General features: G+C 42.6%; 2 protein-coding genes across 2 annotated transcripts; both read right to left on the bottom strand.

Annotated features, from left to right (window-relative positions):
• Nucleotides 1-1,199: 1,199 nt before the first annotated feature.
• Nucleotides 1,200-5,557, bottom strand: LOC134447084 (parapinopsin-like). The gene is made up of 4 exons (XM_063196368.1): nt 5,119-5,557; nt 2,806-3,134; nt 2,353-2,598; nt 1,200-1,358 (listed from the first exon to the last, which is right to left on the bottom strand). The coding sequence occupies exons 1-4, from the start codon at nt 5,555-5,557 to the stop codon at nt 1,209-1,211; spliced, it is 1,164 nt and encodes a 387-aa protein (XP_063052438.1). The 3' UTR covers nt 1,200-1,208.
• Nucleotides 5,558-6,201: 644 nt separating this feature from the next.
• nt5dc3 (5'-nucleotidase domain containing 3) lies at nt 6,202-18,909 on the bottom strand. Its single transcript, XM_063196703.1, has 14 exons — nt 18,505-18,909; nt 17,859-18,043; nt 17,251-17,325; nt 16,138-16,193; nt 15,888-15,978; nt 15,170-15,307; nt 13,690-13,750; nt 13,374-13,476; nt 13,147-13,248; nt 12,376-12,457; nt 11,822-11,908; nt 10,533-10,673; nt 8,650-8,714; nt 6,202-8,377 (listed from the first exon to the last, which is right to left on the bottom strand). The coding sequence occupies exons 1-14, from the start codon at nt 18,797-18,799 to the stop codon at nt 8,134-8,136; spliced, it is 1,725 nt and encodes a 574-aa protein (XP_063052773.1). The 5' UTR covers nt 18,800-18,909; the 3' UTR covers nt 6,202-8,133.
• Between the last annotated feature and the right edge of the window lie 2,813 nt (nt 18,910-21,722).

The raw sequence follows: 21,722 nt of genomic DNA, 5'->3' as shown, positions 1-21,722 counted from the left end.
TGAAGTTGTGTACTTAAGTAAAAGTAGAGGTACCCAGCGAAATATTTACTCAAGTAAAAGTAGGCCTAGTAGTACACCAAAAATGCAGGCTACTTAAGTAAAATTTCTAAGAAGGGCTGCACAATTAATCGAATTTTAATCAAGATCGCGATTTTGACCACCACAATTATAAAACATGAAAATCACGATTTTATGGGAGGAAATCCAGTGTTCCATCTAAGCTGCGCACACCTGCAGACTTGTGCACTGCTCGCACGTTTTCAGCACAAAGACATTTCAGCCAATAGTAATATTGTTGACAACAGGGGGGGTATGTGGGTATGTGGTAATCGTGATTATAATCGAAATCGTGATTTTGATCAAAATAATCGTGATTATGATTTTTTTCCATCATCGTGCAGCCCTATTACTAAGTATTTTGCCCTTCATGTCACCTGGTGGGATAAGGCTTTTGTGGTGGTCATTTCCTCGTCGTCTACAGCTGGCAACCTGGCTTCTGCTGTGTTTCAACTTCCAGCAAATTGAACTTTGTCTCTTTTTTTTCCTTTTCCCCACACAGCACACACACAGCACACACACACACACACACACACACACACACACACACACACACACACACACACACACAAAATACTATAATAATTACAATGTTATTATTTTTTAATCCAGTAGAACATCTGTTTTGCATGTAGTACATTGTGAATCAACATGAACAGGGTTGAAGAGTTAAATCATGAAATCGATGATGATGATGATGATGATGATGATGGTGGTGGTTGTGGTGTTGTTGTTGATGATGATGAAAATGGGGGTGTGGTCAGACAGCGGCCTTGCCTTTCTTTGAAGACGGAGGAGGATCAGGAGAGATCCTGGGCTCTTGATGATGATGAAGAAGATGAAGGCGGAAGTGTGGTAAGATGGGAGCGATCCTGGGGTTGTGATGATGATGATGATGATGATGATGATGATAATGATGGAGATGATGATGATGATGATGAAGGTGGTGGTGTGGTCAGACGGGGCGAGCTTGGGGTTGTGGTGATGATGGTTATCATGATGAAGACAGGACGATCAGGAGGCGTCCTGGGGTTGTCGTGGTGATGATGATGGTTATGATGATGATGATGTTAAGAAGATGGAGGTGGGGTCAGACAGGGGCGATCCTGGGGTCGTGGTTGTGATGATGAGGATGATGATGAAGATGAAGGTCAGACGGGGGCGATCCTGCTTTGCCTTGGCGTGCTGGTGAGGCGGATGCTGCGGTGGAGGATAGGGGCCATGAGCAGGCTGCTGGGAACTCCGGTCCCGTGGGGGATGTAGCGGCCACACGACACCACCTCCAGGGCACACTCACGGAACTGTAAGTACGTACATTTTATTTATGAAGCACATTTAAAAACAGTGGAAAACTGACCAAAGTGCTGTACGTACTGTTTATAAAAAAAATATAAATAGATACATAAGCTTAAATCAAAGTAATAAAGCACATTAGTAGCACACAAAGACAACTGGGCGCGGTGTACACTTGCAACACTGACAGCATCAACCAACACATGGTAAAAGAAGATGAGGCATAAAATCATAAGAAAAAGTGTTAAAGAGCAATTAAGACACATGAAAGGTGTTAAAGGCAGTGTCTTAAGGGAAAGAAGAAGCTTAAAACAAAGAGGCAAGGGCTAAGGTAAATGAGTGTTTTCAGCCCAGATTTAAAAGTAGTGACGGTGGGAGTGAGTCTGATTTCAAAGTAGTGGTAGTGGGAGCCAGTCTGATGTCTGATGTCTGGAGGCAAATTATTCCAAAGCCGTGGGGCAGCCACTGTGGACGTCACACACACAGCATGAGGGGCACTACTGGAGCTAGGCATGCTGATAGCAGGTGTGTGTGTGTGTGTGAAAGAGAGAGAGAGAGAGAGAGAGAGAGAGAGAGAGAGAGAGAGAGAGAGAGACCTGCTTGTTCAACAAAAAGAGCTGTATCCATGGGCCCCACAAGTGTGTGTGTGTGTGTGTGTGTGTGTGTGTGTGTGTGTGTGTGTGTGTGTGTGTGTGTGTGTGTGTGTGTACTTAAGTTTTTCCCCACCAGTCACTGTGGCGGATAGATTTTAAAATCTACCAGTCACTCGCCATTATTACCAGTCAAGTCATATGATAATAATATATATAATATAGTAATAATAATTAGTGTGTGTGTGTATGTGTGTGTGTGTGTGTGAGAGAGAGAGAGAGAGAGAGAGAGAGAGAGAGAGAGAGAGAGAGAGAGAGAGAGAGAGAGAGAGAGAGAATGAGTGATAGAGATACCTTCTGTAGTATGTGCATGCTGCATGAGGGAGACAGAGAAAGCCTGATGCTTGCTGACCTGTTTGTTGGAGAGGAAGTAGATGAGGGGGTTGTAGACGGGGCTGGTCTTGGCGAAGTACATGGGCATGGTGGCGAGCAGTGGGGGGATGTGCAGCTCGGGGTTCACCACCACCACCACGGAGAGGGCGGTGTAGGGCAGCCAACACAGGAAGAAGGTCACGATCATGGACAACACCATGCGGCTGGCACGCTCATTCTCCACCAGGCTGGAGGAACCCCCCTGGAGCTCCACACTACGGTTCAGCTGCACACGCAACAACAACAACAACAACAACAACAACAACAACAACAACAACAACAACAACAACAAGTGTGGTAGTTAGTATGTAACGGAGGCCAACTAGCAGAGTGGGGCGTGGAATGTTAGTAAACCTCCCTTCCGAAGCCTCAAACAGTATTGATAGCAATGAGCACTTTTTACAGTGTAGAATCGTAACAACCAAACAGGCACCTTTTTCATGCTGATGAGGACTTTGGCGTAGCAGTATATGATGATGGTGGTGGGCACCAGGAAGCAGAGTATAGTGTAGAAGATGAGGTAACTGTAGTTACTCCAGGATCGCTCCTCCCAGCCCAGCGAGCAGGAGGTCTGCACCCCCTCGGGGCCGTACGAGCTCCAGCCCAGCAGCGGCATCACGGCCCAGAAGAGGCAGAAGAGCCAGACGCACAGCAGGCCCTGGGAGCTGCGGCGCATGGTCAGCTTGAAGCCAGCCATGGGCTTGCAGACCACCCGGTAGCGCTCGTAGGACAGCAGCGTCAGCGTGCACAGGGACACCAGACCTGTGGAAGAATGGGTAGTGGGAAGGTTAAAGGTGCACTAAAGGTGTAATATTTTTAGTAGTTTATTTCCAGAATTCTTGCTGCCCATTCAGGAATATCACATTCTAATTATTCATTATGTCTGGGAATGCATGAAAAAGGGGGATCTTCTACATCGTCTGCCATTTTGAATTTCCAGAAATAGATATTTTTAGCTGCAAAACCAAATTAAATTTGGCAATAGGCAGCCCAGTTTGAATGAGCAGCATAGTCTCAGTACCTACTCTGGCCACCATCCTACACAATAGACCTTTAGTTTAAGGGCTGTTACCAGGCTAATACACAGTGCTGTGTTGATGCTCTGAACATACGGCCATTTTGTTGGACTTTGTCAATGACAATACATCCTTAAATGTACAGGGCTGAGGTGGCGGCATTGTCAACCTGGTGTGTGGATAACAATCTACTCCTGAATGTCAGCAAAACAAAGGAGTTGATCGTGGATTTCCGGAGGATACAACACCAGCCACACCAGCCAATTTACATCGCTGATACTGCAGTGGAGAGGGTTAAGAGCTATAAATTCCTAGGAGTCAACATCAAGGAGGATCTCAGCTGGTCTCATCACATCAATTGCATCACTAAGACGGCTAGACAGCGACTGTTTTTTCTGAGAAGGCTGCACAGATATGGAATGGAGAGTAGGATACTGGCCAACTTCTATCGCTGTAAAATAGAAAGCATTTTAACTGGTAATTTCACAGCCTGGTATGGTAACACCACTGCCCAAGACAGGAGAGACCTCCAGCGAGTCATCAAATCTGCTCACGGACAATCAAATCAGATCTACCCAACATCCAGGATCTTTATAATCAGCGGTGTCTGAGGAGGGCCAAACGAATTATAGCTGATCCGCACCACCCCAGCTACACACACTTCACCCTTCTACCATCTGCCCGGAGATACAGGTGCTTACGTGCTCACACCAGCCGACTCAGGGACAGCTTCTTCCCTCAATGTATCAGACTGTTGAATTCAAAAACACCAACATAGGAAGGAATCCACTCATCACATCTCCACATTTTTTCCTACTTTTTTTTTTTTTTTGCCTTTTTAACATTCTTTTTAACCTTTTTTGGGACTCCCAGAGCAGGGAAGCTTTTCATTGTATATATATATGTTTCATATATATACACATGACAAATAAAATATCTTGTATCTTGTATCTTAAATCCCAGGATCCTTGACAGGTGAGGGTAGTTTGTTTTAGTAATTAAGGGCTTGACACTACCAAGTGCAAAAACTTCGCTCTAAAAAATAAAGTAAGAAAAAAGAACAGTAAGCCGTATGCTGTGTCTTCTGAATTTTCATCTCTGTTAGTAGTTGAATTGCCTTGTTAAATCTGCAATCTTTCATGAGTTCCAAACTTTTAAGTGCTTTTAAGTGTCCCTAATTGTGGTAAATGGTCTAAGCTAGGAAGAGCATCTACTTTTCACGTGAACTGATTGGGGAAGATATATATACATATAATATTATATATATATATATATATATATAAAGGAGGTAGGCTATGGCTTTGGGGATACAATGGCATTTAACATTAGAATCTTTTTTTTTTTTTAAATGCATAGCAATTGTTATTGCAACACAGACACACATACGTAAGTGAAATGTCACCAACACACCTAAACATTTACATTATAAAAATATTTATAAAATGCTTTCACTATTAGAAGTAATATGAGGATGATATACAGATTATGTTGTCAGCGTAGAGTTCAGATGGTAAACAAATGACATCCAAACAGTTACTGTATTTCATGCCATGATACTCTCATCTGTCCTATTGCAACACTGTATGGAGCCAAGCCCCCAAGGCAACAATCAGACCTATCCTACCATTACAGATATTAAAGATATTGGATCAGTCAATTTCCTATGCAACAGTGTCGCACTGTGGACTGAACATGTCAAATGAAGTCACAGATGCAAAAAATGAACTCACCAAAGTAATTGACGGCAAATCCTTGAAATATGCAAAACTCCTTGCCCAGGAAGAAGTATCCCTTGTAGTTGGTGAGGGTGACGATGGCGGATCCGCAGCAGGCGATCATGAGGTCGGACACCGCCAGGCTCATGATGATCACGTTCATGGCGTTGAGCAGCTGCGGGTTCCTGGCCAGGGTGGCGATCACCAGCGTGTTGTTGAAGACGGACAGGAGGGTGTTGATGAACATGAGGTAGGAGATGATGCTGTAGCCCACCCGGGGGAAGATGGTGGGGCTCGCCATGTCCGGGGTCAGAGGGGCTTGCTGTGGCGTCCACAGGTCCATCATGCCAGTAGCAGCAGTAGCAGCAGGGGTGACGTTGGGGTTGGGGCTGCCGGCTTCCACCATCGTGGAGTTCATTCTTCCAGGCTCGGAGCTGGAGGGGCACTGAGGCATTGAGCTTCCTCACTCGAACCCTGCAGGCCCAATACTGCTCAGCAGGGCTGGATTAAGATGGCCTGGGGCCCCTAGGCTACACATTGCTGTGGGCCCCCACACAAGGCGAATTTTGCAATACATTTACATAGACAATGTCATAATTACAAGTGAGGAATTAAGGATAACATGTCTACCAACTGCACTCATCTCGACAGATGAATGTTTGAATATTGCATCTTCTCACAATTCTGCTTTTCTTCACTTTTGGCTTCTCAGGGGCCCCTTGGCACACAGACTGCAGCCATATCTGGCCTGTGTGTTAATCTGGCCCTGCTGCCAAGTGGCGAGATTAGAGATTGTATTATTATCCATATCTAATACCACAAAGGAAGTGAGAGCAGGGAAAGGCTCAGCTTTATGACTGAGAGGATTGGTCATGGCTCCTCTTATGAGCAATCTGATTTATTGTCTTACAATATGGAGCAAAGCAGCTTAGGCCGATGGATTAGTGGGAATTGATCTCTGCACTCTCCCAGGTATTTAATTACTGTGACATGTCACCCATATGATCATAGCTAGTTATGAACTGAGCCAGTCTGAAAACTATTCATGTTTTGTGAGCCATAAGGTTGTCAGTGTGGAAAAACGTCCATTACACCTCGTTGATAGAGAATGAAAGTTGCTTTAATGTGTGATGAGATGAGGGGTTACATTCTGAGGAACTGTGAAATACAGAGTCAATGTCCTTATTCTGGTTTGATACAATAATTCGTTCCACCAAATGATCCTGGTAAAACAATTCATTTCCTGTACAGTAAAACCTGATGCATCCTGAGAGCTCCCTTCCCAGACACAACAAAAGATGACTTTACACCAGAGGGGTATACTAAGAAGCTGGTTCAGGAGCAAACCAGGTTAAGTTAAGAGGTAAATCACCTAATAGAAGAACCTGGAGTCCTCGTGCTTTTAAGAAAATGAGGACTCCAGGCTCTTCTGTTAGATGGTTTACCTCTTAACCTGGTTTACTTCTGAATCAGCTTCTTAGTATAGGCCCCAGGAGTTATGATGTCTAGTCTAATCTTGTGTATTGCTTTGCTGAGATTTTGGTTAATACAGTACATATGCCACGCATTTGAACAAAGACATTTAGTGCAACACCTGTCACTAGATAAATAGACTATCATTTGCAGTACCAAGTTTTAGGTTTTTCAAGCAACAAAAACTATATACATGAGATATCCATGTGTTTACACATGTGCTTTATGTCTTCCTCCAACAAACTGGAGCCAATATCAAACCTTAAAACAGTCAAAAAACACTCTGCACGTCAACACACCCATACAAGTCAGGTCTCTGCGATCCAAAGTGCACCAATAGAAACCTTAATACCTTAAAACCTAGAAAAGTATTCAGACACAAAGGAAACCTTGACACAGCCACAAGCACTTATTTTTCAGTACACTGATAAACCCTGTGTCTATGCTATAAAATATAGATAGTAAGCCTCGCTTCTCTGTAACACGAAGATGCATAAGCACCACATTTTCATCCGTTCGGTTATTTTGTATTTCACGATCAGTGATCAGTGATGCTTAAGCAAGAGGTCTGAAGTATGTATGCTAAAGAGAACATCATTTTATTGCCACAGCACAGAATATTGTATTGCTAAAGACAGACTGGGAGGAAGTGATATCTGTTGAGACCATATAAGGCATTTACAGAGAAGAAGGAACAGCATCTTGTGCACAACCGCATCACAAGATCCATTGTTCATCACTGTCTGCACACAGGCTGCATCATCACCTTCAGCAGGATTTTAAGAAGCCAGACCAGGTGTGACGGGGCTTTACAGGATTTCAAGTGTTCACCCAGTTCCCAAATCTACGCTTCACTGAGAGCAAATGTACAGTATAACTCTGCAAGACACGGTGACAGACAGACACTGAGCTTGTCCTGTGTGTTGGATGCCTTTTCATGCCTAAAATTGTAACTTGTTACATCAGTGACCTACAAGTTGTGTGAAGAAGTGAGTGGTATTGCTTTCAACACCCTACATACTGTACAGTGCATGCTGCTAAAAGCCAGTCCCTTTACCGGTTGTTTGTGAAGGCCTGAGTGGAATTCGAAATTCCAGTCAAATTTGCAGAACACAGAATCTTCAAGAGACAACAGTCTAAATAAAATAAAAAGTCAAAATAAATAGCTACGGTAGTTTTTAAAAAGCTGGCCAGTCTTGGCTTTTGTCTGAATGTCATTTAAAACGCATTGTTGCTCCCTTTAGCAGTAACACCGTCTTGACACGCTGCTTTTCAAAGTGGGACCTACAGTACTTCCAAATGTCAAATGAGCAGTGGTGTGTCACCGCAGCCTGAGATCAGACTGTATAATAAGCAGTGTTGAAGTGGAATCCATGCTTGATCTTGAGGAGGTGTACCATCACAAATACGTGATTAGAATTTTGCCAAAATGTTGAGTTCTCATTATAATGTCACAAGGACTTTGCGGGATTTTTTAACACAGAGTTCTATGGGAGCTGTAGAGTGTTCAAGTGAAATTCTAGAAGAACTGGGAAAAAGTCCTTACTCCTCAAAGGGTTAAGCTGGGTGAGGTGTGGCCGTCCTGACTGCAGTACTCTGCTCTGGCCACAGGGGGGACTCGTGCTGCAGGGGAGTGCGGCGGGGAAAGAAGGTGTGCTGGAGGTCGTAGTTCAGGAGACAGCTGACGGAGGGCATGTAGATGTCAGCGAAGCGCATGAGGCGACGGGAGAAGTAGGTGGGGTTGTGGTAGGTGCGGAATAGGCTTCCGAACTGAGCGTTGAATATGTCCTTTGTCCTTGATCTGTCAGGGAGTAGAAGAGAATAGTACGTAAGTGCCAGTCACTATGATTTATTTATTTATTGATTGATTGACGTGCAAGAGAACATCAAGAATGAATAATTAACTCCTTAATAACCTCCAAGTCAAATAAGTCAACAAAAATCAAAACAAAAAAAGAAAGAAAGAAATAGTGGAAACTAAATAAACATGTATACCGTAATGTTTTCATCAGTGAAGTGAAATCTAAGTGAGACTGTGTTAGACACTGAGAGTTAGAGTCTGGTTTGGGATACCTTATGTCCTGTCTCTCTTCGACCCACTGTTGAACTACAGCCTGAGATGCCGGGTCTCTGTACACCTGTTGGAATATCACAAGATAACAGTAGCGAAAATCAAAACAACAGAGTAGTAGGGTAAGAAAGCCAATAGATAAATATGTGGCACTTTACTAGAAATACATCATGATCAGCTTTCACTTTAAAATTAAATGTTATTTCGGGATTGGGTTTAATAACAAAGAGATCCTTGCAGTCTTGGCACATAACCGAAATATGGTAATTTCTATCTGAACCTTGAAGAGGTGGTGTCGTGTCAGTATCTACTGCTGGCTACCAGTGAGTGTCACTCCCATATTTCATATAAGCCCACTTTCTACAATAATAATTTAAAAAAAAAATCGCTCACCAATTTTGACTTAATTTTCTCTCAAAAATTTCAGCTTTTTAGGGTTTTGCCTCAAAAAGTTTGACTTTAATTTCAAAATGTTTTTTTATTCTCAGAAGTTTCCAAAATAAAATATAAAACTCTGGCTCTATTGCTCTGCCGTAAACATGCAAGATTGATATACAAAACAAGAGCATTTCTAGTTGTAATCCTGTCACTATAAACTGGACAGTGAAAGTACATTAGGCTAAAGTTGTAATAGTACAGTAAAAAATTAAATAGTTTATTTTCAGTTACAATGTAGCTACTACATCATTAAGTGTGACAAAGTACAATGTAACAACATGTAACACCTTACACTTCACTATACCTTTTTGCAGATTCTCTTGAATTGTATATCATGGTGAAAGACCTTGATAGTCAATAAATACTGGATGATGCGGATGATTATGATTGTGTATTATGCAACATTTGTTGTCCACTATTGTCCAGTATTGTAGGGTGTGTATGTAGTATAGTGTAAGTACACAGTGTTTCACTATGCTACATGAAGACAAACGGTAAATGGGTCATTGAAACAAATAAATGTAAAACCCTAACCCAGCTTTTTACCCCAATACAAACATGGCACTGAGCACTGTGGGGCAGCACGGAGAGATACTGCAGACACCAGTGACAGCAGGGCCCAGTGTGCGTGGCTGCAGCCAGTAGGTGGGAGGAGCCGGATGGCCTGCCACTGCTAACTGACCTGCATTCGCTCCACCAGCCCGTCAGCGCCTGCAGCCATGTCATGGTGTGGACGTACTCAAAAGCCACCACAACTTTACCTCAATACTGTACTAGCTTGGCCTTAGCCATCCATGAGCTTCCACTCAATGGTCATGTCCCCACCCACACATTATAGTGTAAAGTACAAGGGTATACATAGTAAGAACAGAGAGGGTGTAAACGTAGAACCTAGAAAGTTCCCAAAAATGTTTCCATCCCTGCAGCGACCAGACTTTTTAACAACAGCTGCTGATTGGTTTTATTGGTTTCATGTGTTTTTATATGTTGTGGTGACTCTTTGTGTGTTTTTATGATGGACTGTTTATTTGTTCTTATTGCTTATTGTTAGCTCTTATTTATTATATGTTTGTGTATGTGTCTGGAATGTGCTGTGTGGATGACCAGGTGGCATTCAATTTCCCCTTTGGGGATTAATGAAGTCTCTCATCATCATCATTTCGTAAGACCAGCCTGCCTACCCCGATACAAACGTGCCACAGCAGTCTGCAGCACATTAAACAGATGATGACAGCATGGCCAAGTGTGTGTGGCTGCAGACAGTAGGTGGGAGGAGCTGGACCTGCTAATGGTTACTGACCTGCATTCTCTCCACCAGCCCTGTGAGCACTTGCACCAAAGTCATGGTGTGGACGTACTCCAAAGCCAACTCAACTTTACCTCAATACTAACTTGGCCTAATGCAATGCAATGCAATGCAATGCAATGCAATGCAATGCTAACTGACCTGCATTCTCTCCACCAGCCCCGTGAGTGCCTGTAGCCAGGTCATGGTGTGGACGTACTCCTCGGTGTTCATGATCTTGATCTCCTTCCACAGCTCTGGGATGATGGCTCCTGTCCTCCAGCCGTGCTTCAGGGTCAGGTCCTGCATGGGGAGGGATGGGGGAGAAGGCACTAATGAGTGAGTGAGTGAGTGGTGACAGCAATAATTGCTTCGGTAATGCATTGCAATGCAGGCATGGGCAATTCAATAGTCGATTCGGCAAATGCCATAATCGATGCAACAGATTTTTCAAGCTTCAGTTACTTCTGTTGGAATTTCCAGAGCAAATGTTTTTTTAAGCACTGAAAACTGCAGGAGTGATACACACAAAAAAGGGCAATAAAATCTGACTGCTTGTATTGCCTCATGAGTGATGAAAAATGTGCCTTGCGTTCAGTAGAAATGTAATGCATCACAATGCATCATAGAATCGGACTGAATCGATCCGAATTGAATCGTTACCTCCCGAAGCATAATCGAATCGAATTGTAAGGGCAGTGCCAATGCACTGCTAAAAATAAAGTCTGAGTGCTGCAGGAACAAATTGCCTCCTAAATCTTTCTGTGAAGCACCTACGTAGGTAGAAGGTGCCTTTGGCTCCTGTTGTAGAATGGGTGGTTATCTTGACACATCAAGCTTTGCACGTCACTACTTAATCCCACTTCCACAGTAACCAAAAAATGTAGAAAGCCATCATTCCCTCCAACCACAGATCAGACAAGGGGTCCTGAATGTGCGAAGCTGCTTTATAGTGGCAGCAGTGAAGACTCTCCCGTTAGTGCTATCTGACATCATTCGAATCCTTCCTCTGATTGTACAGTAGGTGTGATAATCAGTACCTGGGACCCAAGACTGAAGTTACAACTCTACTCTATTCCCGTTTTGACAAGAAATAGAAGTTTCCGCCGGCCTACCCCATCCTGTCAGTGGGGTTAATCTGTGTAATCTCTTGGCTGTTCCCAAACAAGGTCAGCCTGTTCCAAAACAATCTACTTTCACTGTCATTTGGAATATGTGGCACAGCATTGTGGCTTCCACATCCAGGTTGCCCAACACCATCACCATTGTTTTACTTTCTCATGGGCCAGGTGGACCCAGTTGAGTTCATCCAAATTTGATTTCATTCCAAATATTTTGCACATTATGTTTTTACTGGGCATAGAACATGTTTATTACACAGCCGAGGCAATATTTTGTCATGGGGGGTTTGATGCACCCTAGTGAGGGTGGGACAGCATGTGTTGTCTTACCGCCAGGTCACTGTAGATGTGGTCTCCAAAGTACAGCACCTTATTGCCGCCCCAGCCTGTGAGTCTCAGGAACTCATATAAGTTGCCCTGGAAAAGCAGAGCACTACATGAGATCATACATACTTAAATTCCATATCATGCTTGGTATGCATAGCAGCGTTGTCTCATCTTCATCTAATGTAATTTGTGCAATGCAAATAACGCTAACTATTAATAATTCGGTAACTTGAATAGAGTAAGAACATTGCATATCATTTTTGTGCAAAAAAGATTAATCACTTTAATTCGTTTCACATATGGGGCCTTTTTGTGCCTTTATTATGACAGGAAAGTGAAGATGTGACAGGAAAACAACGGGGTGAGAGACAGAAAGAGAGAGAGGGTATGGGCTAGGGCTGGAGAGAGAGAGAGATAGGGTAGGGCTGGAGAGAGAGAGAGATAGGGTAGGGCTGGAGAGAGAGAGAGATGGGGTAGGGCTGGAGAAAGAGAGAGATAGGGTAGGGCTGGGAAATATGCCACAGCACCCCCAAGGCGAATCATTTTAATAGACGCACCTGCTTGTAAATCTGTCCTTTCTCCAGGCGATGAATCCTGTCCCACAGCAGCACGCCTTTATCAGTAACACGTCTGAAGGGCCTTTAAACACAAAACAAACAACACACATTACATTACACTTAGCTGACACTTTTTTTCCAAAGCAACTTTTCAGATACAGGGCATTGGTTACAGTCCCTGGAACAGTGTGGGGTTAGGTGCCTTGCTCAAGAGCACTTCAGCCATGGATGGAGGAGTAGGGAGGATGGGTAAGGGTGGGATTTGAACCTGCAACCCTCTGATCTCAAGACCACCTCCCTAACCACTATGCCGTACACACATGCTTTTTTGTCAGAGTTTTACTCATTTGTTGAGAAACATCATGTTTCGTAGCTGTGCCACAGTATTTGGGCTGAGAACAACCCAAGCACTATAAACTTTATAAAGGACATACTGTAGGTAAGTTAACCCATTGACGCCTAAGGCACCTACAAAAAAGGGTGCTGAATGCCTGAGCCCTTTTTAAGAAAAGCTGCCCTCAGCCTATAAAAACCTCAATATCTCAGCTTCTGAAGCACATAAAAATATGCACTAAGTTGCATTTAAATGCTAAGACCTTCATCTTTCATTAGAATGTTTTCATTCATCTCAAACAAACAGAGATTTTTAATAACGTTGTCTCAAATCTCATGAGCCTGAATGTTGCTTAATGCAGCTTCAGCGCCAAGGCCAATGTTGAGCAACGCAACATCAGGCATCAATGGGTTAAAGTGAGGGCACATCATGCTTACTTTCTCCTGTCGTTGAAAAAGCCAGGCTTGTCCGCCTGCACGATCACCACATCAAACAGATCTCGCCAGTCCTTCCCCACAATGTAGTTCATCCCTCGATCACTATAAATTAATAAAACACAGTTAAAGGTACATCATGATGGATACTTTCTGACTTCTCATGCAAGTATAGATTTTTTTCCCTCAATCAACACAGCTCGTTTTAAGAGGTATTTACATTAACTTACACAAAGTCAAATGGGCTGTTTGTGATCAGGAACATTTTCTTCCCGTTTTCTGAGAGTTTTGTCAAAACAGCTTTGCTCTGCTCCCCATAGCTGATATACCTCTCTGAAATCAGAGGTCATACAAGTGGATGTGAAGGTCACATGAAAGGTCCAGGAAAACACATCATGTAGCGATAAAAGACAAAGAAAGAATATGTTCCTTGAAGAAGCAGAAAGAAATGAGGTCTCATAAGTCTTTTACAGCAGTTACATGTGCAACATAAAGAAATACTAAAAAGAGTTATAGTTTAGATGAAGACTCAGTTTGTAATCTTACCAATATCTGCTTCAACTGCCCGATACATTATACCCTTACAATGGACATCTCCGATCGCCTCCTAAGAAAACAAGTAGAATACACTATGTAGTTGGGTCTCTTCTTAACGGCACAACAAAGTACAATACACTATGTAGTGGGGTCTCTTCTTCACGGCACAACAAAGTACAATACACTATGTAGTTTGTGCTCTTCTTTACAGCAAAGTTGCACAAGCATGGCCGAAGACTGGAGGAGGAGAGCACAATTCAGCCATTTCTGGAGACATGCTTATTTTACACCTCACCAGGTTAATAACTGAGTTTGGCTTTTCTCCTGGTATTCCAGCCGTTCTCTTAGTCTGATATTACTCCAACAGTAGTTCCTAGAAAACATGTATCCTTGAAGCCGTTAGCTGGCCCCGCCTGGTTCAATGATAAATGCCTGGAGGTTCAAACTGTGTTGCCAGACTCGTTGAATGGGTGGAACAGGAGAAAGGTAAAACTAATTCAACTGTAGAGGAGCTGGGATATGAGCTTATTTCTTTAAAAAAGTATAATGTTGCTTTAACCCATTTAAACCTGATGCTGTGTATTCGCTGCATTGACCTAGGCACCTGGAGTGACATATATGCTGAATGCAAGCTCTTGAGATTTGAGGGGATTTTTTTTATTTAAAATGTGTGCACGTTAGAGCTGAATGAACACATTCTAATGCAAGATAAGGGTCCTAGCTTTTAAATGCAACTATATCATGTTTTTATGTGCTTCAGAGGCTGAGATATTTGGGGTTTTATAGGCTGAGGGCACATTTTCCCAACCAGGGCTTGGGTATTCAGCGGATGTTTTTCGCAGGTGCCTTAGGCTTTAATGGGTTAATAATGGATAACAAGCAGGCCTACAGGAGGGCAGTCTGATGGGGCTAGACCAGCCTGCTGTTCGATGGAGCTAGACCAGCCTGCCTACATTCAATTACAGCTGTTCAAAGCCCGGCCAGGAAGAAGCGAAAACATGAATCAACAACCGCTTTGATCTCGCAATAACCTCATTTATGATGCTAAGAACCAGAACAATGTTCTTTATCACCTGAATAAAGTCTTCTGACATTAATTAATCTGGACATGCCATAAACAATGTAACATTTAACCCATTGATGCCTAAGGCACCTGCAAAAAAGGGTGCTGAATGCCTGAGCCCTTTTTAAGAAAAGCTGCCCTCAGCCTATAAAAACTTAAATATCTCAGCTTCTGAAGCACATAAAAATATGCACTAAGTTGCATTTAATCGCTAAGATCCTTATCTTTCATTAGAATGTGTTCATTCATCACAAACAAATACAAATTTTAATACAGTTGTCTCAAATCTCATGAGCCTGAATGTTGCGTAATGCAGCTCCAGGCGCCAGGGCCAATGTTGCGCAACACAAACATCAGGCATCAATGGGTTAACAGGTAGTGTGGGCTCCTTTCGAAAACCCATTACCGTACGAATGACTACATTACCTTGACATCTTTGTATAAATGGACTGGCTCATAGTCGATGTTGTGCTTCATGAAGTAGTCATTGACACAGCAGAGAAGATTCATCTCGGGCAGGGAGAAGATGTCCATGAACTGCTTCATGGTGTGGCCATGGGAGCTCTGAGGGGACAATAACACAACCAGTAAGACAATAACAACACAACCAGTAAGACAACCAGAGTGCAAGCTCAGGGTTTACCGTTTCAACAGCTGAGATCAGCAGATTTGCAACCAGTTTTGACTACACATTCTCAAATAATGTTCACATTCTGTGATTAACATGAAGCCAGTCTGTAATGAACTGTAGCCATTCTGTAATAAAAGGAATATGAACATCCTCAAGCAGCCTATACAGGTTACATACTACTGCAACTGCTCCCCAGTGCAGAACTGCCTAAAACATATGTATGTATATCACACTTAGCTGACACTAGTGACCTAGTTCTTTACGTGTAGCATACTGGTTTAGGTCTCTGGAGCTATATGGGGTTAGGTGCCAGGCTCAGGGGCACTTCAAACATGAAAGATATGAAATTCCAACCTGTAACCTCTCCATCTCAACGCCAACTCCAGACCATAGAAGTCTTGAGACTGCCCCGTGAGCTTACCTTGCCATAGAAGTCACTCATGATTTCAGCTTCCACATGTGCTTACCTTGCCATAGAAGGCGCTAATCATTTAGACTGCCATGTGTGCTTACCTTGCCATAGAAGTCACTCATGATCTCCAGGGGGACATGGGAGCCTTCGTACATGGCTATCACTTCCTTATCAGGGACTGGGTGAAGACCCCTATAGGAACGAAATACGCAGAGCTTAACTGGTGAAGTTTCTCTTGAATAATGTAGATAATGTTAGCCACTACATATTGGATAAATATGAATATGACTTAAATGCATTATTTGGACATGATGATAGTGAGTTTATTCATGTAATAATTTGTCAATATACCTGTACACTGTTCCCAGCTGGATGTAGTGAAAGGCATCTATCTTCATTAGCAAAGCCTAGACAATAAACAAAAACAACAGGATTGAAAAGACGGGAAACTGCTATTCTACTAGCCACAATTTTTTTTATTTTTTATCATGACGCTGTTCATCTAACCTCAGAAAATGAGGTGCTTAAAGCAAGAAGATGAGTGCATGGGTTTCTACATGGAAATAAAACAATCAAATAGAACTGAGTACCGTAACTGAGCTTTTTCTGGAACTTAAATACAAACTATTGATACACAAGGGGCAAAGTGCAGAATATATGCTATTTTGATATATCATATCATAGAATAAGCTACCTGCCAAATTGGCTAGTTACACTGAAACTGTTACCAGCCTCAGCCAAGTTTTACCAGCATTTGGCCGGTTGGCCGGTGCTAGTGTCAAGCTGAACTGGATACATGTCTTATAAGGTTAATGTTAATACAAAATGTATTCTAATACACTGTTACCAGATATTGTATGAAATATTACTTCAATAATGTGAGATTAAAGATGAATTCCTGCCCAATACCAAGAAAGCCAATTGTTCAGTCTAAGTACAGTATGTTGATATCCAGCAGTGAAGTTGGACAGCACTGCCCCAGATTGCATTCTTCCTGTGAAGGGTGCAGTGCACTGCGCTGGACTGGATCTGTCTAAGCATCTTGGTGGATTCTCTTGGAGAAGCCTGCCCTTTCTTGGGCAATATCAGACTGACATGTTTCTGAAAAACATCTCAAGTTCATGTTGAGTTTTTTAAGTTCATGGATAAAATTCCAACCTGCCATACTGGTGCCCTAGATGCTCAGATGCAATGGAGGTTTGTCACGTTATAAAAACAGAGAAACATTTTTTATCTGCATAAATATAACTACAGATTGAGGACCATGACCCAGTTCATTGTATTCTTTTAGATCCACTTTTCACAAAAGAATATTTTAGGAGAGGTTCAGACACACTGACATCAACAATATATTTCATGCCTTGGATGCCTTCAGGCTTCAGAGTCCATTCCCTTTTATTTCATGCAAGTGTGACGTAGAAGTAGATAGAGTAGTAGTAAAACACTATACTGTGTGACTCTCACCTTTTGCACGTCATAGTGAAGTCCTCTGATCACAAAATTAGGAATGTACTCGTATTCTCGTAACCCCTCAGGATACTGGAATGGCAGAGATTAAAGTGCACAACAAGAATCAAAACACAAATCACAACACACATATCCTTCTATTAATGCATCATGAGATGATAGATGAGAATTTAAAAGTGCATCCTTTGTCTTCTGCATTCCACCACATCTGATAAGATTAGATTCTTTATTGTCCCATAGGGATATTTGTTTTCACATCAGACTGTTCAGTCCCATCAGGTTAGATCTTGTAGTACACATCTCATTTGCTATACATATATGTGTAGACACCATTTCACACAGACACATAAACATCCTAAGACATCCACATACAATACATATACACACATCTATTCATACACTATACACTCCTCTCTTCATACCTATATATTCCTCTCCTCCACATACAACCAATACATATTTGTGTTTATTCTACCCTCCCCTCATTTACCCAGCTATGCCACCAGTTATGTATCCCCTCTCATTCCCCAGCTATGTCATTGTCACCACACATCTGTTGGAGGGAAAACACCTTCATCTAAAACCCAGATGAACAGTTCACTTACTCTGTGTTCTTCTATGAGGATGTCCCGTGCGATGTTGAAAATTAGAGTGTGAAGATGACTTGAGTAGAATGCCAAGGTGTAGTCATAGTCAAACCCATATATCTCAATCTCTTGTAGACTGGTTTCATTGTTGGCAAATATTGTGTTGGGATTCACTGAATTCCTCAATATATCAGGGATGAGTGCTGAAAAACAAGGACAAAGTCATGCATTACAGTTGGACCATGCTGTTCAACCAGGCCATTTCCTGACAACCCCAGCAATCTACTGTTAAACATTCCATTCTTAGATACATTAATTTACCTTCTGGTTAATCAGAAAAGGAGAAAGGTTTGGAGACTGCTGGGCTGGAGCTGACGTTTAGCAAACGTTTAGTAGGCTACAATACTGCATCAAAACAAAAACATGAAGGTGGGCCTAGCATAGACATGCACCGTTCAAACATCTATGACATGCATGACAAGACATTTTAACCTTGCAGTAACAGAAGCCATCAGTTAACATAAAGGGCAAAATGCCAAGCTACTTTGTGTTCACACAGCAAGCCAATCTACTTGTTTTTCCTTTCAAAAATGCATGAATGTAAGAGTAGTGTAGTGGTTGGCGCCGTGGACAAAAGCTCACCACCTGAAATCCCATAGCCTACCTTCTGTTTGCGATTTTGTTTTGTTGTATTCTGACCACAGCCAGTCCGTCCTATCCTCGCCGCAAGTGGTTGAGAAGCACATGTATGGTGTGGCCCGAGGTCCCCAAACTTGCCGGGCAGTTCGTGCCAGATCAGTTGTCTTCAAACACCCAGCCTTATTTGAGAATCGGACACTGCCGAGTGACCATATTCCAGAGTCTGTGTGTATGGTACTGCACCATGTCAATAGCCTTTGAAAACCATCCTTGTTTTTGTGTCTAAAAATACTCATAAGGGGTAGCGATAGGGGCGGCATGATTCGCCTGTGATCTGCGCTGCGTGTGTGACTATAACTGACCAGAAACACAGCACATGGGTCCACTTCGGTCCTCACTTTTCAAGTTGTCATTGGGATGAGCTGCGCGATCGGCCGAAACAGAAAAAGGAGAAAGGACACATACCCAGAACATGGGCAATAACCCCAAATGAATATGATTGGTTTGTACGACTATCAGTGTTATGATTGGCTGAAATACCGGAAGAGGTGAATGGCACGCGAGTCGCGCGAGTTTCGACCAGAGCGCCAGCCCTGCGATCCTCATGGAAAACAGTGGTAGGTCCTAAATTATCCCCACGGTGTTTTCATCTGTTTTTATTGTTTTGTAATATTGTGGTGTGTGTACAACAATAAACACATACACGCGCATATAGAGGGACATGCTTTATCCCTGTGTATACGTTTAATTGTTAAATACAAATCTGCTATTATTAGCTAACTAGCTAGTGTTCATGTCAACAGACCATAGCATTCAAATGGGACATAAATCACATTTTCAGCCCCGTCATTGCAAATAGTAAACCGTATAATGGGATTTATAAGATGGTGTCGTATTCCAAGCGCAACCCTTGTGTCTTAGATACATGTTTTGACCACCTTGTTGTACAGAACTGGTACTGGCTACTACTAGCCAGCATGTCATGCCAATATGAATATTTAATTCTCAACTAGATCTAGAGCTCCGATTGATTTTACAGCTTTAAACCATGTTGTCATCGTTTTCTAAAGTTGAATGGGAAAGGGGCAATATAATGTAATGAGACAATGTAATAAGCCTGCCACCCTAAAGCCTAAAACCTAACCTATAACTAAATGATATACACACTAGTAGTGAACAATTTGTAAACTGACCAATTACTACAGTACAATTCAACATGTATACTGTGCAGTATCACAACTACACATACAATTTTCCACAGTCACACACCAGCTCTGGAAGCTCCCGTACTCATTGTGTGTCAGTGCATTGCGGTCTGTGTTCTACAACAGTCTTGTATTGTTACATTTTATTTATTGTTGTATTGTGTATATATGTAGTGTGTTGAATTGTGTACTACATGATATTACATGTGTGACCATGTGTATTTTTTTAGTAGGCCTATTGTGTTTACCCTGTTGTGTGCAGTGCTTGGTTTCACGTTCTGTTTTGATTTTTGTTTTGCGTGTGAATTTCCATTTGATAACCAACTACCCTCAGCTGTTTCCTGGGGGGGGACACAGTGACCAGCTGATTGGACTGATTGGAAACAATGATCTGACTTGGCTGCGATTTTTCAGTGGTTTGCGGTGCACTCACTTCTGCTGTGAAATGCTTGTTTGCTGTGTCTTGTAATTGGGGTGCTGTGTTTACAAATTACTTGCCGGTGCCAAGGATCGGATAATGCCAAAGCGATTCCATTGCAAACTCTAAGACACATGTTGGTAGGCTCAATGTGCTACTTATGGGGGTAGTTGTGGCTACTTTCTTTAATAGGGATCCAGAGAGAAGACCAGATGTGACCAGCCAGAGGAGAGAGAGCACGGCAGAGAGGTCACAGCAGAGCAGGAGGAACAGAACAGAGGGAACGCCATCGAATTGTGGTTTCCACACAGTGTACGCAACACTCTCAATCCTCCATCTGGGTCGTGATTAAGCCACACCCAGGCAACGCAAGTACACTTTTGAAAATAGTTAGCGTACTAAACATTCTGCTGGCTGTGAAGGCTCTTCCCACTGCTGAGACCCTTTCTCTGTCTTTCCCACATCGGAGGCATCGGCCAGTGCCAGTGAAGTAAGGAGGAGGAACCGACTGCTGGAAGGGACGGTAACCTGGGTATGTTGTGCTAAGCTCACTGCTTCTGCTGCTGACTCGCTTGCTGCTTCTACTGATGCTTCCCTCGCTGGCTGCTGCTGGGTGTTCGTTTGCTCCTCTAGTTGCTTGCACTCTATTTGCACAAACTGGGGTTTTAATTTGGGACTTGATTGGACTGCCATTTTAGCATTGGACATTTAGGTGCATCTAACATTGAAGGTTCCCGCTTCAATAATGAATTATTACAAGTTAAATTGTAACTTGTAATAGTATATTATTGAAGAGGGAACTTTGTTTGTCAGCTCGCTACTCTTCACCACACCTGCAACTTTGTCTGGTCACGGACAAACGCAAAGAAAAGGAAGAAACCAAGGTGACATGTGTTGTGTGCGATGTAGCAGTGAGCAAGACTAATTCCTTGTAAACAGTAGTGTTCTTTACCCATACTAAAAGCTGTTTTCATTCAGATTTTGATTCCACTTACATTTTAACCATTCTCTCCCCCTACCTCTGCACGGCTACTTTCTCTGCAGCTGGAGCAGAAGCAGCAACAGAAGTAGCAGAAGGTGTGTGTCTGGCTGTGGCAGTCCACCCATCAGGTCCTGAAGGAGACCAGGGAGTAAGCCAGAGGCTCCAGTATGCACAAACACAAACCTGTTACAATTTACTGGGTTTTTTGTGAAGCACACAGCACAGTATGTGTTGTACAATGATTTTTGTCCTGTAGTCATCCGGCCAAATTTGGTTTCTTCACAGGTCTACATGGGAAGCCTAAATCCCACCAGGCTCAACGGAGGAGGAGGAGGAGGAGGAGGAGTAGGCAGGTTTAAAAAAAGGTTTGGGTCTTGGTATACTTCCTTACACTTAGTTTTGAACCATTCATCCTCTATTAGTCAATTAAAGATACAAACCCCAACTCCAAAGAAGTTGGGACACAAGGTAAATTGTGAATAATAACAAAATACTGACATTTTCAAAACGTCTGATTCTTACATTAGATGGAGAAAGGCACCAAGAAAACATATCAACCATCAAAACGACCAAAATGATTGTTTTGGGGGATATTCATGATTATGTAAAAATAACATGTCTCAAAATGTTTGTAATGT

This window comes from Engraulis encrasicolus, chromosome 4, assembly GCF_034702125.1.
Source record: "Engraulis encrasicolus isolate BLACKSEA-1 chromosome 4, IST_EnEncr_1.0, whole genome shotgun sequence".
Classification (NCBI taxonomy): Eukaryota; Metazoa; Chordata; class Actinopteri; order Clupeiformes; family Engraulidae; genus Engraulis; species Engraulis encrasicolus.
The sequence above is the reverse complement of the archived record's forward strand: the minus strand, read 5'-3'. Positions and strand labels throughout refer to the sequence as shown.

Coding starts and splice junctions, on each gene's coding strand:
- LOC134447084 (XM_063196368.1), bottom strand. CDS start 5,557: ATGCCTCAGTGCCCCTCCAGCTCCGAGCCTGGAAGAATGAACTCCACG. Junction 3,135..5,118: donor ATTTGCCGTCAATTACTTTG/GTGAGTTCATTT, acceptor ATTCTTCCACAG/GTCTGGTGTCCCTGTGCACG. Junction 1,359..2,352: donor ACTTCCTCTCCAACAAACAG/GTCAGCAAGCAT, acceptor ACGTACTTACAG/TTCCGTGAGTGTGCCCTGGA.
- nt5dc3 (XM_063196703.1), bottom strand. CDS start 18,799: ATGCCGCCCCTATCGCTACCCCTTATGAGTATTTTTAGACACAAAAAC. Junction 15,308..15,887: donor TGAGTGACTTCTATGGCAAG/GTAAGCACACAT, acceptor TTGTCCCCTCAG/AGCTCCCATGGCCACACCAT. Junction 13,751..15,169: donor ATTTATACAAAGATGTCAAG/GTAATGTAGTCA, acceptor TTGTTTTCTTAG/GAGGCGATCGGAGATGTCCA.